The sequence below is a fragment of the Tyto alba genome, unplaced genomic scaffold (genome assembly GCF_018691265.1).
Source record: "Tyto alba isolate M040663 unplaced genomic scaffold, T.alba_DEE_v4.0 Super-Scaffold_6, whole genome shotgun sequence".
NCBI classification, from domain to species: domain Eukaryota; kingdom Metazoa; phylum Chordata; class Aves; order Strigiformes; family Tytonidae; genus Tyto; species Tyto alba.
Window position 1 is genome coordinate 24,164,615 of NW_024881327.1, and position 19,518 is coordinate 24,184,132.

A 19,518-nucleotide genomic window follows, 5' to 3' on the forward strand; every position below is an offset into this window, starting at 1 on the left:
CCCCCCGGCTCCTTTCTTTTTGTTCGGTGTTATTACTTTTATAGCATACATACCTCATTTTATGGCACAGTAATTGAAATGCAGCTAGAGTGTATTCTACCTTTTTGCACTGTGGAGCATAGAAAATACACAGTGGAGGGTTTTCTGGTGTGTGATGTTATAGATAGAATTAGGCAGGCTAGGCAAGTTGTGCTTTCTTTTTAACACAGAAATAGGTTTTGTTTTTGTTTTTTGTTTTTTTTTTTTTGTTTGTTTGTTTTTGTTTGGTTTTTTGTTGTTGTTGTTTTTGTTTGTTTGTTTGTTTGTTTGTTTTAATTCCCTCTCATTTCTACGGGTAAGGAGCCCATAAGTATCATACAAGGATTGCATCCATAGCAATGTCTAGCCATTTAATTTCAGTCTTTCTCCTGCATTTTGCTGGAACTTGTAACTTGAATGACCAAGTGAAATGTGCCATTTGCATAGGACTTTACAGTAGCTTGTTGCTTTCAGTGGTAGCTGTTTGTGTGTATATTTAGGGATATATCCTCAATACCCATTGGCATCTTCCTTTTTTTTCCCACTGGTTTTGAAATAACAGAGGTTTAGAAGAGTAGAGGCAGGATATAAAGATCTACGTTTAGCTGAAATAATGATACAATGGGGGACTTGATTCCTCTGTTTATTCCAAATAGTCATAAGCTGTAGATGCTTTTAGTGTCTTTCAGTTCTTTTCCATTGCAAGGCTCTATCACTAGTCTTGAGCGAATAATGTGATAAGTGATTCAAGTGAACAAACAGTACAGCAAATAAAGTTTCAGCAGGAAGTCTTTACCAATAAATATAAAGTAAATATAAATATATATTTGCAGATAGTAATTCTTACATATTGAAGAACCTGCCTCATCATGAAAAGAGTAGAAAGGAAAATTGCTGCTCAAAAAAAAAAAAGAGTATCTTAGATAAGAATGTTATCTTTATCTTTACACAGAACTGGGTTTCCAAGGAGTCAGATAATCAAAATATATTGATAATACTTGATCTAGAAATTTAAATTGCAATATTTAATTCATTCCCTCTCTAGGATAAAGGCCCCACTTTTAGTTGTGGACATGCCAGATTGCCTTGAAAACATTTCCCACAGATCTCATGAGATGTCCCAGAAACTTGACTTCTAAGACAAGAATGACTCACTCTCTACAGACTGAATGTATAAGACATAAAGCAGGGGTAAAAGTTATTTGCTAACCAGTTTTATCAGTGTTTTGTAGAGTATTTCAGTGGTATATTCTAATATGGTACAGTGAAATTTATTTCCTTTTCTTTTGGCAATTGAAGCTAATTATGATTAAAGTATTCCATAACTGTCTCCTTTAGACATAAATATTTTTAAATTTTTTTTTTCTTTTTAACTTTTATCCATATTAAATTCCAGTTAGCCTTTCTCAGGAACAATGCTGCTCATCATTAAATGGATATAAGCTTAAGTTGCACTACTTCACATTCTTCTATCCTAAGAACAAGAACAATGTAGACAATGAAGAGCCCAGAAGAAAAATTTTTATATTCACTAGGTAAAATATCTTCCCGTACAGAGGGCTCAGGGAAAATCTTAGCAGTTTCATTTTCTTGGTCTGTCTGAAATTTAAGACCCTGTATGATAAAATGAGATGCTTCTTACATAAACAAGAAGATCAACCTAAGCTCTCTGAGGGAAGCATATTATGAATGATAGTGGCTACTCTGCTTTTTTTTTTTTTTTTTGTCTGATACATTGATTTATGCACTATAAATGTTTGTTTTCAGGTTAGATATATGAAAATGGGACTAGTATAACATAATACACATAGATTTTATTTAATTTAGCAGGCCATAACATCACTAAAATTTTAGATTTAAATATTTAGTGACAGCAAAAGCCAGACATATTGTTCTAAAACAAAGAAGTAAACCTGTCTCTGGATTTAAAAAAATATCAATTTTTGATATCTTTAGATCTTGTAAGCAAATTAATTGCCTTTTAGGCCTTATAATTCCAGAAGGGCTTGATTACCCCCTCTCTTCCAGTGTTTCAAATAAATAAATAAAACCTCTTATCTGCTCACAAGAGTCATGAAGAGGTGGGCATTGCTTTTCCAGCTTAGTTATACATATAATTTTATACATGAACAGCACAATATTGCCTTTTGATAATGAATAGCATTGTAAGCTCAGGTAGAAACAGTACTTTGGATCTGACATTTCTATTTGTCACAAATGCATTTGTAGTACTTACTGTCAATATTTTATTATGTTTTCCCAAGATGGTTTAGTGAAAATAAATGAAGCCACTGATACTTGAGCATGTACTTGGTGTACGAATCTGGAAGAGGTTGAAGTTGACTGAAGACTTTGTGACCAGTTACAGGGGTAGAGACTTCACATGGGAAGAAATCTACACTATTTTGGCAAAGCTCAAAGTAAACTTTACATACACTATGAGTTTGAGGGTTTGAGGAAGAATTATGCTTCATTGCACAGCCCAGAAGTAGCTGTGCAATGCTTAAATACTCCAGTAGCAGTTTCCGGTGATGAACATGCAAGGTGAAGCCCTTCTAGGGAATTTAGAAACAGAGTATGGTAACAGCTGTATTTCCACTAGTTAGGATCTCTGTGTGGAAATTGAGATATTGACTCTTAATACTCACTTTTGGATCCAAAGATAATTAATATCTATATTTTTTTTTGTCAGTCCAATTTTTTTTCTTTTTTCTTTCTGACGTATCAGAAATGCAGTATTTGAAGCTCTGTCTTCTCTGAGGTGTAGGAATACTGTTATTACCCTCATCTACAGTATGATACTTTTGACTATGAATTCTAAAAGTTATTGCTATTCTCTTCTGTGCCAAACCCTCTTGGCTTCACTTGCCTTTTTTCCTGTTCAGCCTCTCTTTTCCTAGTTCCTTTGATGATTTCTAAAATGGTTTTTCCCACTTTACAACTGACTTCTTATTTTTGGTTTATTTCTGAGAAGCAGCTTGTGTTTTGAAATAAAAAAAATCCTGTATGATTATTTTAGTGTTCATAATCCTAGGATTTTTAAAATTCTGTGAATTAAATTTCTTTATCTTCACTGACATTTTTGTCAATAAATAATGCTCTGTACCCATTCTCTGAAGTTTTTAATGAAAATACTAAGTAAAAAGAGACTCACGATTGCTGCATCCAATCAGGTAATTCATTAATCAGTTCATCAAAATATCCTTATATGATGTTATAGCTAATTCACTGGAAATTAGTTTTGCAAAACATTTATAAGCACTACCGTAAATGTTTTATGAAACCATGTTTTCATATTGTTCTTAGTTCTATTAATTTTTAAGTTATTTTTCATTTTGCATTTCATTAGAAAGTGAATTATTCTTTGAAACAGAGTTGGAACAGATATGTGAAGTACTCACATTTTACCTCTTTTTTCTCAAATATTTTCTGAAAGGATCCTGATTTCTTGACCAACATTTCTGCTAAACAAATTCCTCCTAAATTAAACCAAGTATTTTGTTGTTGCTTCTTACTTTCATAGGCCTCCTTTGTCATCAAAAGGTCAGTATATATGTCTAGCTAATTCCCATAATTCCACAAAATGTATACTTCCTATGCTGGATTTGTATTTCTTCAGCCTGTCTTAACTATTATTTTACCTGCCTTCATAGGAACTATTTTTCATCATCTCTCATGAGTTATAAATTGGAAACAATAACAAAACCAGGAATTCAAAATCATAGTGATACTGTGCTTATTACTCTTTTGGAGGCTTACTGTTGTATAAAATTGCACAATATGTTGATGTTCACCAAATAGATTCCTGTCTCCAACCATGTATTTATGTCATGCATCAAAAAAATCCCAACCAAATAAAATCAAGCCTTCAATAAAATACTCTTTCATTCATTAGTCAGTGAGATTTTGCTTGCCAGCTTCTTTTCTGTATTTATAAAGTACTAACCTTTAAAATTATCTGTTCTAAATCTTAAAATCAATCTACCTGCTTATCCTCTCTGATTCCAAAACTGTAGAACCATTTTAATTATTTGTTCAGGTACTATGAGTTTCCTGATGTAACTGCTGTATAAAAGGTTTGTCCATTAACTATTAGTTAACTAGTGTACAAAAGACAGTAATTTTTGTACCACCAGCAAAGTGATAAGCTAAGAGTAATGCTTCTGCGTGTTCCAGACTCCTTTTTGTTAACTACTGACTTCAGGAAATTAAATTGGTTTATCAAGAACTTTGATACATATAGAATACTATAGTGCATATTTAAATGTCTTGGACTGTGTTTTTCACAGTTATCAGTGTACCTTCCAGTAATTAATTATTAGGCTAAGGTCTTTATTTCTGTTTTTCTACAGGGAAGACAATGGAATGTCTTAGATTTTGTTATTAAATAATACATTTTTGTTATTTGATTGTTCTAGTAAAGCCAAGATTGAAGAGATGTGACTTTTAAGTTTTGCAGTACAGTATGGTTTGTGATAGCCTCCAGTAGTTTTTTCAATTAGATAGCAAGGATGCTGAGTTGCATGTAATTCTCTAGCTGCATGTAATGCTGATTATGTCTCCAGCAAGTTAGTGTTTTTGAATCTGAATGATAGAAGAAGTAAATAAAGACCAAAATGACTTTTAAGCCTGATCATGGGTTACTTAAAGAGATGGGAGGCTGAAAAAAGAAAGCAATTTCAGTAGCCATTTTAGAAATTAAGCAGAAGGAGATTGTTTTCATAAATAATTCTGCTTTAATTCATGTTGCATGGGACTCAGACCACATGCCATGAATTAGAAATGGTGGTCATAGTCCAACAGCAAATTATAGGGCCACCAAATATTACAATGAGATTTCTCACATTAACTGTTAAATCCCTAATATTTTACAGAACTCATAAAGAAGACAGAGTTTTGTATTTCTGCAGCTCCCAAGTACCTTTCCAAGTGTCCAAGAAAGCAGTTCTCTTAACAGCACAGATATACTTGAGCTGGCTGCATGGCATTTGGCAAACATCCTATTTGGTTAATCTGAACAAATGTACAGTGGAGAATCAGTCTGTTTATTAAGTATGTTGTGGGTGTCACATATTATGTCATGTAATCTGTCACACAGTACATCTAGATTTAGGAATACATAGAGATTCATTTATTCACACTGTAAAATAATTACCCACTGCTTGTTCTAGTAGAAAAATACTGTTTAGGTGTGACTCACTTGCCTGAGGAATTAGGTGTCTGCCACTGCTGTTGCCTATAAAATCCTTGAAATGAATCCATGCCTTGGTCTGAAGAAGTCACAGTTTGGAGGGGAGGGACAAGGAGTAGGATATTCAATTTCTAAGAGGACTGTGATTAGAATCCTTAAAATATTTCAGATAAATAAGGAAGCTGAGTCAAGAAAATAAATGTAAACTTTTATTTTTATTATATTCTTGCAAGGAATGGGAAGGTTTGGAACCCTAAAAATGGTATGTCCCCTATTGCTTTGGCAGATGGGGGAGAGCTTGACAGGCACTTTGGGACTGGAAGGAATGGCTATTATTAGGGCAATGATGAGGTCATTTTCTATAAAGGGATAACTGCCTCAATAATATGCTGAAGTTAGCAAGGAGTTAGCTTTCCACGGAGCTGGAGTTTACTGTGGAATGTCCCTTGTATTTTACGTCGAGATCCTAAGTCCTTTGATGTGTGGAAGCAGGAAATCTTCAAAGGCTGCATCACCAGAAGTTTGCATAAAGAGGAGATAATAGACCAAGAAATATAATGTATCCACCAAAAATGAGTGTTGCTGAAGAAAAATGCATCAGTGCTGTAGGAATTTTGTTAAGTGTTAGAGGCTCTATCTTCAGACTTTAATATCACCTATCAGTAAGTCTGTTGATCAGAAATATAAAATCTAGGAATTCTTTGTAGAGAATATTCCTTGTCAGAAGTACAATATAGAGAAAGAATTTCGGTGTGTTGAATTGTATTCTTGCAAACTCTGCCTTTATACTTCATTAATCACAAGATAGGAGCTATTCTGAACCTTTCTGATCAGAAGGCTTGATTCATTGATACAAACATTGGTGAAGTATAGGAAGTTGATCAAATGGGAGATACTTTTCTGGTTCCACTGTACTTCCAGCATCTTGTCTCTGCCACACTTACAGAGTTTATCATTCATGTTAAGATGCTGGTGAGGGTGTTCATTAATGTCTCTTAGTTACTGGTGAGCTTACACTAGCCAAATTAACTCTGAAGGATAACATACATGGTTTATTAATCTAACAAACTTTATCTAAAAAAAACTGCAGAGGCTTTCACTTCTTGAAGACAAGTGTGATAGGGTGGTAAAAGCAAACAATTGAAGAAATAATCTCTCCCCCTTTCTTCTTTTTTGTTGTAGTGTTGCTGAGGATTTTTGCTGACTCTGGAAGTTGCATGAATTTCCTAGATTGTGCCCAGTAAGAGTAGTTTCTTGCTTTTTGACAGTCACAGCCAGTTTCTAGGGCATGCAAAGGTGTTTTCTGCTGATGTGCTAGCTGCCTGCCCAAAATACACAGAAAATTAGCTTACTTTTGCCAATTTCAACAATGAATGTTTGGCTTCTCTCCCAGTTCTTTGTTTACTGAAAAATTTGTTGCTTCCTGAGCCACAGTTCTGTCCCTTCTCCTTTCTTTTATGTTTTAATTCTTTTCTTTCCATACATTTTTCCTTTGCATAACTGTACTGATTGGATCATGCCAATCTTCCTCACAGACCACTAAGTGGGCTTTTCCCCTTTGTCCATGGATATCTAATTAGTTATAAATTCCAGTCTGAATCACTTGTAGGGCTAAAATGGACTTCTGAAAGACATCTGTTAATTTTTCTGTCTTTTTATAGCTGTCTCCACACTAGCATCTTCAAAAATCTTTGCCTTCCGGTCCTTTTCTTCTTCAAGATCATTAAGGGGTTTGTCTGTCTTTCTTTGCTGTACCTTATCTCCCTTGAATATCCTGTTCACAAGAATCATACAGCATAATGACATCTGAGTACACAGCCTCCAGCAAATCAAGTGTTTCATGTTTGTCAATTTTCCATTTTGCTGACCCTAGCTTCTTGCAGGGACAGGCAGCTGCACACTGTCAGTTCATAAAGCTATCTCAGTAGAGTTCCAGAGAAGAGCAGTTAGTTTTTCTTCCAACTTCTCCGACAAGTGCTTACAAGTGTCTTAGAAAATAAAATAGCATAGGCACTGGATCCTCCTTCAGTCTCTTATAGTATAAAAAGAAGGTTTTATTTGTTCAATTCCAATCAGTCTTTTCTTCATCAAGCTATATTGATTCTTTTTTTCTTTTCACATCAGGGAGAACACATTATATGTAGGGTGTCTCATTTAATTTTCATTACTTGTTTGAGGAAAGTTGGGAAAAAAGCTCCACCTGCATTAGACAATCAAAGGATTTAGCCCAATTCCCTCCAGTAAAGAACTGAAAGTAGTTGAATGAAATAAAGATGAGACATAGATGACCACCTGAATCTCTCTAGATTGCCCACAGTGCTTGAAAGGGTTGGAGATTTTTACCCCAGAAACTATTCATGTTCAGGTCTGTTGTTTAACCCAGGGTGTTGGCACCATCCTTTTGACTGCTTAAAAAAAAAAAAAAAAAGAAAAGAAAAAAGAAAAAAATCAGTTCAGTGCTGCCAACATATGTAGTTAATGTGTTATAATGTACCTGGCAGAAATGTGACACTTAATCATTACATATTAAATGTCTTCATTGTTAGAAAGTTCTTGGAACCCCTGTTCAATAAGGAAACAACTCTTGTGTGGTTGAGCTTCCATCCTCAGTGCTTTGTATTCTGCTAAATGTGAACAGGTTGACTGTTAGGGAATGAATTTACTCATGCATGGAAGGGGAAAATACTAACAGAAATGGAATGATGGAATGGATAAAGTGAAAATTTAGAGATAATTATAAATTATGAAAATATCATATGTGTCCGTTTTTGATGAAAAAAAAAATTCTAAGATTAAAATTTTGCCACAGTGATTTAGGAGTTTAGATCTCCTTTTCCAAAGGAATATTATGCATTTAATACTGTCAACCACATTTAAAATAGGTTTTGAAAATATTGTCAAAATGTTTTTTACCTTGGGATCTTAAGTCAGTTAGGAGATTTCAAATATACCTGTTAATGTTTCTTTCCAAAATATCAGCTAAAATCTCAAAAGAAAGTCAAAGTCCTTTCACTTCTTAAAACACAGAACTGAATTGTTTAGTTATTTAAGCTAGTTTTAAAAGTGAATCAAGCAATAATTCCAAATTTCATGTAATAAAAAAACAGATGTTACTCCACTGATGTATTTGTAATGTGTTTTTCACATCACTGAAGAAGATGATTCTGAAGGTTACTCTCACTTAGAAAGTTTTAGAAATTGCACTTTGTGTTCAGCATCTGTTGGTATGGGATTTTTTGTGTGAGATATCATTGGTCATGTGGGTGCTGGAAAGATGAGAAGACTTATGTTACAGTATTAAAGTGCCATGATTGTTTATAAGGAGGCAGGCACAGGTACAGGACATCACTGTGAAACTACGTCTATAAATTATGAGACTACTAATCACAGGGAACAGTTACCTCCGTTAGTAACAATAAAGAGGAGGGAGCTTAACGCAAGGGAGGAAATGCTGAAGACAAAAATGGAAACAGACTAGGGACTTAGTCCTATACATTACATTAAATTAAAAACATGTAAACTTAAACGGTGGAGCTGTAATTTAATCATAAATTTCTGGTGTCTGCACAGACAATGTGGGTGTTGCTTTATGGTATCATCTGAAATATATATTCAAATTATAGATTAACAACTGAAATCTGTATTTTCTGTTTCTTTCTCCAACCAGTTCCATCAATGCAATTTCATTAAAATACTCTAAATATTTTAAGTTACTGGGTTGTTCATGAGTGTTATCTTAACACAAGGGTGGTAACAAAAATCTTAATATTTATCCCATGGTAAAACACACCCATTGTTATAATTTTAAAATTTTGTTCTTCTAGACTAGAGCAGGACCCCATGTTGGTAGGTGCTATAAAATGAGAGATTACTATATATAAGTGTATTTTTTAAATCTAATTCTGGCAGTGTGATCTATCTTTTTCTACTAAGATGAATTCTGCTATTTTCTGGCTGTACTCTGTCAGGCAGACAGGTGAAATATAGTTTATGTTTTTAGAGCTGTGGATAGCAGTAAGATTTGATCCATGCTTATGTTCTTATAAGACCAAGAGGTTTTTTTGCATATTGATACCATTATGATTACTATTGATTAAGAAATCTTCTGAAAGGATGGAGAATCTGATTCGTATTGAATATGAAGTCATCAAATTCGCATTAAGATTAAAGTGGTGAATTAAAAGCTCAGTGTCACTTTGGGGCATGGTATTGTTGCCTACTTACATCACAGAAGCAGCTCAACAAGTCAAACCTAAAATGTAATCACTGTCTTTATAAGGCATACTTCTGTTCTTCATATCATAGCACTTAGCGCTGCTCATTCTGTACTCTTTAATATCTGGTGCATGTGTTTTTAATTTGAATTAGTAGATGTATGTGTTAGACCAGAAGAGACATGCTTGTGGCTTTAGATCTACAAGCATTTGTTTCCCAGTCATACAGCAGAGTTGCACAACATGTGTGTGCAAATAAGAGGAAAAAGAACATGACTTAAAAGCTTGTTCTTCATCACTCTAGCAATCCATTACTTGGTTCACATTTTTCATCTCTTTCCTGTTCTTTGATTGTGGATAACATGATTACCCTACGACATGACTTTTAGACTTCAACCTACTGGTAGGAATGAACTAGTTAAAGAGGCTGTTTTCTCTCATAGTTCAAGTGTTCATTCCACCTATTTCTTCCAGCTGAGTTTGTTTACTTTGGTGAATCTGCTACTCTTAAAACTTATTTGCTGACTCTTGAAGATTACACTTTCCTATGGCATCATCTACTAGAACTGATTTAACCAAACGTATCACTCACAGAGGAAAACTATTGCCAGTTTGTGTGAAAATACTGAAATACTGGTCCTGCCATCTTCCATTGATGTAGTTGCCAGGTTTTCTCCTGATGGAATATCCTTAACAAAGACATTCTCCATTTTATCTTCTCAGTGGCCATAAGAGAGAGAGCTGAGCAGAACATGTAAAGTGCAGGTCACAGTACTTGTGGACATGCTCTGCCTTACTGAGATATGTAGAGCAACAGAGATGAAGGCCCACCAGGCTTAAAAGAAAAGTGGTTGCTTTTAAACTGAAATTTAGTGATTTACTGTGTTTTTCCTGATTTTTTTTGCTATTTTAATAGGCTTTTAGAATTTCTTCAGTAAGACAAATTTAGTCTGTTTATCTAGTAGTAGGAATATTTGAGATTGTCCTGGGTTGAGTGAGTGGTGGAGTTTTTTTGGTGGCAGGGGAGGGGGCTATCGGGGCAGCCCCTGTGAGAAGCTTCTTGAAGCTCCCCCAGCTCCACGTCAGCTCCACTTCTGTTTGGAAACTGAGCCAATCAGCCGCGCCTCTGCGATAACGTATTTAAGAAGGGATGTGGTGACGGGCAGTGGGTCTGGTGAGGAGGAGTTGCTGCAGCTGCATGAACACCAAGGTCAGTGGAGGAACGGAGGAAGAAAGGAGGGGGGAGGTGTGCCGGAGCAGAGACCCCCCTGTATCCTGTGGTGAGACGGCAGGGCGGCCCCCCCTGCCACCCATGAAGATCTACGGTGGAGCAGACATTGATTTATGGCCTGTGGCTTCTGCCTCGTTTATCAAGGTTCTGTGCCCGAAGAAGGCCGGGGTCTTCTGAGAAAAGGCAGCCCCGCTGCTGTAATTCAGCACTGGGAGGATTGCAGCATGCGGGGGTGTCCCACGCCGGAGCAGCTCAGGAAGGGCTGCAGCCGTGGGAGAGAATCCAGTTGGAGAAAGTTAGTGACCCATGACGGAGCAGTGTGGGGAATGCTGCGGCCCATGGGAGAGACTCGTGTTGGAGAAAGTTTGTGGAGGACTGTCTCCTGTGAGAAGGGGGATCACGATGGTTCAAGGGGAAGTTCCAGAAGCTCCCCCCACTGAAGATGGAAAAAGCAGCAGCACTGACTGCACCCCCCATTCCCTGCCCCTGCGCCACTGGGGGAGGAAGTAGAGGTATCAGGAGCAGAACTGAGCCTGGGAAGAAGGGAGCGATGGGGGGAGGGTGTTCTCAAGATGTGGCAATGTTTCTCACTGTCCTACTCTGTTACGTGTTGTTAGTGTCTGTAATAAATGTATGTTCTTTTTTTTCTTCCCCTAACGAGTCTGCCTTTTGCTCGTGACCATAAAGGGGAATTTTTTTTTTTCCCATTCCAGTCCTATCTCAAACCCCAAGCCTGGCTCTCTGTCCCTTCTTATTGCCGGAATGGAAGGGAGAGCAAGTGGCTGTGTGATGGTTGGCTGCTGACCAGGCTCAAACCACGACAGAGATAAAGACCAGAGAGCTGTAACAGGTATAAGGGCTGTATGTTGCTGTATCTTTCAGCAGTCTACTTATCTACTTGTCTCCTCAGGTGTCTGCTTTTCTCTAAGGCAACTCAGCTCTACTGATTCTTGTGTTGCTGCTACTAGACTGCTTCTGCAATCCCACCTATCTTAATTAAGGTTATCCTTATGATATACTATGCTGGCACTGTAGCTGGATAGAACATCTCAAAAGTTATTCTAAAATGGAACATGCAATTTTAGATGATTACAGAGCTAAGTAAATTAAAGTAATGAGTAAACTTCTGAAACCAAAGCTTCTTTAAAAAAATACACTGCAAGTATACTGAAATTATTCTGGTTATTGAAAATGTAACTTAAAAAGCCCATTACTAGGAAACATGATAGCCTGAGACTTATCTGAATCCAACTTCCTGAAGAGTTTGGTATAGCATATTACTATTAAGGAACATTTAAAGTCACAGAACAGTGGGAAAAATATGATTCTATTCATTACATGATTATTTATTCTTGTTAACATGCTGTGAACTTCATTGTGCAGTGAACATTACAATTAAATATGTTAAACACAGAACAGCCATAAATGTTCTTAGTAATAATGGTATTAGTATTAGCTCACTGGTATGCATTTTTGTGAAGTCATGATTTTTATTGGAGAACAATATTCAAGATGCAAATATTTATTGTCCTTTTATAGACAATTGTTCCAATAACTGTTTAGTGAGTACTGGCATCATAGGGAGAAAATTGTGTACCTCAGCTGCTGTCCTGCCTGTGGCTGTAATGAAGTCTCTGTAGTAATCTAATTGCATTGACTTAGCAAAAAAATTGAATTCTAATTGACAATTTAAAGCCAAGTAAATTGTCAGTAAAGACATGCTGACTTAAGCCTGTTGACACTGATATCAAAACTGTTCTTTGTGGCCAAAAAGGAAAAACAGATTCTTCTGAATTATTAAACTTTAAAACACAAAAATTATGTAATCAACTGACTTTATGTACAGTTTGATGGTGAAGTTATTTTTGTATTCTTTCCTTTCGATTTGCAGGGGTGCAAAGGGGTTTCCAACTGTGTTGATTAAGAAACTTGATTTTGGAGTTTTGAGTAGCTCCATTTCTGAAAGTGACCAGGACAAAATCCTTGGCTGAACCAAAAAAGTATCAAACTGTCAGATTAGAATCTTGAAGTCCATGAAATTTGGCACCTCTTCCTGATAGAAGTAGTTGGGTCTCCCTATGTCAATCTGGAGGTAAGTTTTTCAAGTTGGAGATTGAAAAATAAATGAGTAAAGCCACTCCTAAATCATCTTTCACTGTAATGTGGTACTGACTAGGATGTGGCCTAGCCATAGCCAATATAAAATAGGGAACATAAATTTTTTCCAGAAATCTTAGTAGTACCTAAAGCTTGACTGAGGTCCTGCTTAATGTAAGTAATTTCTATGCAGTAATCAGTACCTGATGAGATTAATTTTAAAATTAAGTGCTTTTTAAAAAGAACTGATCTGTGTCTGGTATCCTAGCTGGGATTGTTTTTTAATAGAAGATAAGACTACAGGTGTCAGGTGTTACCCAGGTAAAGGTGTTTGCAGAGGAAGATGCTCTCTCCTTCCAATATTTAGTTCACTAAGAATGCAGCTCTACTAGCTTGTCAGTCTATTCACAGTAGTTAATATGATCCCCACTAACTCAAGATGATACCATCTTTTTCTATTATTTTTGGAAATCAACTGTAGAGTACCAAGTCCTTGCAGAAGAGAAGAAACAATTTATCTGCTTCAGTGCATGCTGGAAGTGACAGCAAGAGCTTTGTGTATAGTTGTTTGGCATTTTAAAAGCTTTCCAAGAAAATCTATCCTTTTATTCATAAAGGCCTTTTCAAGAGATACAAGCCACTTGCTTGCGATCTTCATATGCATTGTTGTAATGAACTTCTTATTGATTTCATCCCAACTCTTGATTTTAGAGTCAAGGTTGGGGTGTAAAGTATTTGTATATTTGCTGTATAAGAAATGTTATGGTTCTTATAGCACTACTTGCTCTGTGTGATAAATTTTTCACTACATATGGTAAACTTCCAACTAAAGTCTATAAAGAAAACAGTAAAATAATATTTCAACTTGTGATGGTCCAACAGAATCACAGTTAATGTCTCAAACTTCTCTGAAGAACTTTGGTAAAGGGAACAGTGTCTATGGGAACACTGGGGCTGTAATGGGAAGATGCAATAAGAAGAGAGGGTCCCATGGAGGTGGGACTGCACTTTTCTGAGACCAGACTTCCCTACCTTGAGCACATAAAGAGCCAATAGTGAAGCTGTTTTCATGATGCATGTGCTGAGAAGAAAGGTCAGACACTTGTTATACCTGCAGGGAGGGGACACTAACTCCCCAGAGACCCCCAAGCCCACTGACCCTTTTCCAGAAGACTCTGAAGGTACAAACTATGCATCCACCAAAGCCAGGAGAATTCTAGAAGCATAGATTGCTTAATTAGACTAATGAGTCTGAGTACCTGCTTAGAGGAGTATTAAGGGATTATAAAAGGATGAGAGTCAAAGCTCTAAGAGGCAGCACCCCTCCAGAACTGGACATTTAGGCTGTCTAGACCATGCTGGAACCAGGACTGGTGAAATATTTCCTTTTGTCTCTCTCCTTTTCTTACTCTCTTTTCCTCTTTCTCTCTCCTTTTCTTTCCTATTTATCGCTATATCCCTGCATATACAGCAAAGGTTGTCCGGGAATGTTTAAGGCTTGTCAGGGAATGTGTACTTCGTGGTTTGTCAGTGTAAGTTGTGGGATTTTACCGCTTGTTGCAGTGGTAGCAAGGTTTACTGACAAACTTTCAAGTCGGTATCTGTTGTGAACAAATAAAAATCTAGGTTTTTTGAGTTAAAGAATGCTTGGTGTCATTTCACCTTAATCCTGACCTGGGAATCAGCAAATCTGAGTTGCCGTCCTGAGAAACTGGGATGTGACACAACTGTAAGGTTAATTAATGCCACATACTGTATAGAATGGAAGAAAAATGAATGACCAACTGTAGTGTCATACAAAAAGAGAGCTGTCCAAGGCATGAGCTGCTGGCAAGAGGCTGTGTTAGTGTCAGGGTGAGTGGAGAGAGCCAGCTGGTTCTGGTAAATCATCTGTATAGTGTCCTGAGCTATTAGTAGTTATGAGCACATTGCTTTTTGATTTTTTTTTCCTCTAAATGCTGATGCGAAGAATTTTCCCTTCTAGCTATAGTTTTTCTTCTGTCTCTTCAAGCCTACAGCTCATCTGATTGGTAATACATTCCTTACAAACGCAAATCGTTATTGGGTCTAGATGTTGTCATACTGTATTTTCATATTTTAAAATTCCTTTATGTTTTTCATTCTGTCTTTGAATTAAGACAGTAATGTACAGAGAATCAATCAATAATGAAAATGTCTAATAGCAGTGTCATGTGGCAGACTACAATTACAATTCTTGAGGTAACAAAAATTATATTGGTTTTCAGCTTACCTGTTTCATGATGTGAGTAGTAAAGTTTCCGATTTGCATCTGTCAAATTAGATGTTGATTTCTTAGATTTCTTTAATATAGCTAAGTATTTGCTGTGATAATACTTTGTCAGACTTGAAAATTGCTTGTAGATTTAAATAATAATTTTCCATTTATAATATAATAATCATCAAATTGTTCCAAGAAGTAGATTTCTACCACCATTAAGGTTATTTTCCTACTTAAGTCTTGATATACCTATGTTGGTAATTCCTTTTTAATAAGAAATATCACAAAAGAATTGAAGTCTCAAAAAAACAGTCATGGAAAGAAGTAATGATTTTATTTTAGTTTCATATATAAATATAGCAGATAAAATAACTATGTTGAAGTTCTAAATGTTGAATGTTCTAAAAAATGTTGGAAGTTCTTAAATACAAAAGAAGAATTTTTCTGTCTCCCCCAAGGTATGGGTAAATGTCTGATGGCATCCATCTCCATTTTATTGGGAGTTTGTTCAAATGGATGAATTCTAATGGATTGATATGCTTGCAATAAGAGCACTCTTCATTAAAAATTTCATACCGCTTTTAAGTATTGTATTGATGTTTCAGACATACTCGGTTTTTCTGTTCTGCACCCTTGGGAATGCAGGCAGGTTTTATTAAACATTTTTAAAAAGATCTGTTGCTGCATAATATTTTTCTTAAAGGTAGGAGTATGAAAGCTTGGTTAATAGCAAGAACTGTCAAATGAAATGTATTAACTCAAGGTAGCAGAAAATCTGGGTAAGATTAGAGAGCGCTGTGGGTCTCTAAGCAATATGAGTTATATTATTTGCTGCAGGGACTGTGGAACTCTTGAGACCTTCAACTTGAGCTTCTCAGAAAGCTAAAAAGAAATTGGGAGAGAACATGAACTAGAACAACTGACTTTTCACCAACTTTCATTGTAATGCCCCCAAACTTGTATTGCCTCTAAAACAGAAAAAAATCTCCAACAGTAATGCCAAATGGAAGGCAGGCAAAAGGAGTGAGACTTAAGTGATTCAGTTCATCAGTTTTTCACTAGTTTGCTCATTGTCTGTAGACAAGTTTCTCTCTCCCTCCCTGGGCTTCTATTCCTGATATGTACAATAATGCTGACATAGATCTTGTTTGGTGTAAAGAACTTTGCTTGCTTGAGACATAGATTTGTGATAGGAAAAACCCTGGAGTCCCAGCCTTAAGTAAAAGAGAAGAATGCTTGTTTTAGATCTGCAGAAAATTGTAGTTATCCTGGCAAATCATTTATGAAGTTTCTTTTTTCCCTCCTACATTCATCCACCCCCAGAGATACCAGTTTTCTATTAGACTGCCTGATTTTCAAACATGGAGAACCCACATCAAACTGTGTAAAATCTGTCTGATAACTCCTGTTGTTTCTGTTAAATAAAATCATACTTTTCTGTAGTCATCTTCGTTTCTTAAAGCATCTTGTGCTTTGGTCAAAGGTATTTCACCCAGTTCAGCCTTCCACCTGTTTCAGCTGCTGGAGGTGATCTTCCTAAGAGCTCCTTAGTGCATCATGGAGAAGCTACTGCAATAATCTTGGTTTTTATTTGGTCAACCATACTTTGAGAAGATTTTTTGAAATGCCCTAGTAATATGCTGTTACCTTATATCACCCCACCTCTACCATTTAAGATTATTTTATCTAAATGTATCTTTTACCACTATTTTTGTGTGTGTGTGCAAAATGGTAAAGAACCTACCTCTTAACCTATTTATTTGTATTCTTGGGTGACTTTTTAAAAAATGTAGGATGAATGGAATCAACATAGGTTTTAGAGTATATGTAGCGCTGATCCAGAAATAAAAATCCTATTTTTTCTTCAAAATACACAAAATAATATAATTTTCTTTTCACAAAATAAGAAAGCTGGAGGTTTAATTGCCTGACCAGATGTTAACAGCAAATATTGAATTGTTTCTCCTATTTGACTAATCATTTTTAATTAGGAACCATCATCCTTTTATTTCTTAGTTTTGAATCTGATTCTTCTTTTGTAGCACTTAGAAAAGAGCCATTAGCCATTAAGACAGATTCATATTTGTCTAGAGAATTATTTGCAAGGCATAATTGTGTTCTAAACAATTTTTGTTAAGACTTGTTTAAGTAGCCTGATACCCTAACTTCAGGAATTATACCAAAAATCTCACCCTCTAGATTTAGTACATTTGCTCGTTGTATTCACTTTCATTCTTTTACTTTGAAAATTTACCTTTGTAAATTTTTTTTTGCCTCTGATTTTCCCAGACTAAAATAAACTTTGAAAATGTAAAATGCCTCTGCTCCATTCTTTAGCTACTTTTATTCTAAGATAACTGTTCCAATAGTACATAATGGCCCTAAAATAGCAATAGTTTAAAAGTCATTGGCTTGATTGTGATCTAGTTTTCATGTTGTGTGCTTATGCTTGCTCAGATTCACCTGTGCTTAGTGAATATGCACAATCATATTTTTTATGGTACTGAAAAAGATCAAAAGGTGTAGGAGTAGCCAAAAAATAAAATTAAAAATTGCAAAATATATTTAGGTACAGTTGTGATGTGACTAAATAGTGTGGAGTGTTATAGTATTTTCCTTTCTCTTGTTTATGATACTTGCTCAGTGCAGTGTAATTTCTGTGTAGTTACTGAATAATGTATCCCATATTACTTGGGACTTGAATTAGAAATCTCATTCATTATCAGAGCACAGGGGTTATTTTTAATTTCTTTATCATGTGGCTTTGGGTTGCTTATGACTTTGTGTATATATGCATGTGTGCGCCATGGATTTACCAGTTTAAGATACTAACACTGAAACCCTTCAAATATTTAATGGAATACTTCTGTAACTTAATTATTTTTGATTTGAGACCCTCAAACATCCTAATGTCAGAAATGCAGGTAAATTTTCAAACAATAGAACTTGTCTTATCTTGGAATGTTGTCACCAGTCATTTCATATTTACAATAACTGAGTAATGGAATAGCATTAAGTGTATAATGCAGTCAGATTTTTTTAAATGTCCATTTAATAATAATTCATCAATAAGATCTGTCAGTCGCCTAGTTTAGAATATATATTTTTATAATGTATTTTGAAAGTCCAATAGGATGAAATAGCAACTCAGTCATCAAAAGTTTGTGTGTATGTTTGTATGTATTTCTATGTTCTACATATATAAATATTTACTCATAAATACCTGTGTCTGTGCATTTTTATATATGAAGTACATGTGCACTTTATCAATCAGGATTCTTGGCAAAAACTTCTCAGTTTTTTTTAGGTATGACTAGCTTTTGACAGACATTCTGTCATACTGCATGATTTAGCAAGGCTCGTGCAAGTCACTTTTAAAAAATACTTTAACTTATGTGTCCTTCTTGTGTTCTGGAATTTCTTTGCCTTTTAATGATTTACAAAAACACAGAGTTCACAGCAGTTCCTCCTCAGTTAAAAGTACTTATCTGAAGTAGATATTGTCTAATATCTTTTCAGTTAATGGTGATAAAAACATGATACAAAATGGAGATATTATCAAACATTTGTATGATTATTGTCTTAGTACTTTTAATATCTCCAGGTACTAATTACTAGACCAACTAGGATTTGTTTTGGTTTTCAGTAGTTTAAAAATCAGCTGATTATGTTTTACATGAGTATACAAATCAGTAGTAAGAGCGCTGCCAATAACTGTAAATGGCCAGATTAATAACCCTAAAAAATAAGACAAACTGACAATAATATTTTTATAGTCATAGCAAATGGCAAATTCTTTGGGGCCTGTTTAATATGCATATATATTTATTTCTTAGAAAACGGAGGCCTTGATCCTTATGGGTGGTTGGGAAGAATTGATTTTACATGAATAGGGTCTGACCAAATTGCCTGAGTTCTGAAGGCAGCTGGTGGTGTGTGGTTTTATATTGAACAGTTTCAGAATTAAAATTTTTATTTTGTTTTTTGACTAGAAAAAAAGATTCAAGAGATTTAAGAAAAAAATAGCTTGTAGATGATTGTGGTAGGTTGACCTTGGCTATCCACCAGATGCCCACAAAACCTCTCTATCACTCCCCCTCCTCAACTGGACAGGGGGAGAGAAAATAAGACAAAAGGCTCATCAGTCAAGATAAGGACAGAAAGATCACTCAGGACTTCTGTCACAGGCAAAACAGACTTGGGGAAATAAATTTAACTTATTGACAATTAATAAGAGAGTATCGTATCATAGAATACCAGGTTGGAAGCAACCTCAAGGATCATCTGGTCCAAACTTCCTTGGAAAAAGCATGGTCTAGACAAAATGGCCCAGCACCCTGCTCAGCTGAACCTCAAAAGTGTCCAATGTTGGGAAATCCACCACTTCCCTGGGGAGAATATTTCAATGGCTGATTGTTCTCATTGTGAAAAATGTTCCTCTTGTGTCCAGTTGGAATGTCCCCAGAAGTAACTTGTACCCATTACCCCTTGGCTTTTCCATGTGACTCCTTATAAAAAGGGAGTCTCC

The 19,518-nt window shown here is 35.7% G+C and overlaps 1 protein-coding gene across 1 annotated transcript in view; it reads left to right on the top strand.

Annotated features, from left to right (window-relative positions):
* The first annotated feature begins 14,527 nt into the window (after positions 1-14,527).
* SGCZ (sarcoglycan zeta) overlaps positions 14,528-19,518 on the top strand; it is a 241,443-nt gene continuing 236,452 nt past the window's right edge. Inside the window, exon 1 of the mRNA XM_032999155.2 lies at positions 14,528-14,632. Coding sequence (XP_032855046.2) covers positions 14,528-14,632 — 105 coding nt within the window. The remainder of the gene's footprint in view (positions 14,633-19,518) is intronic.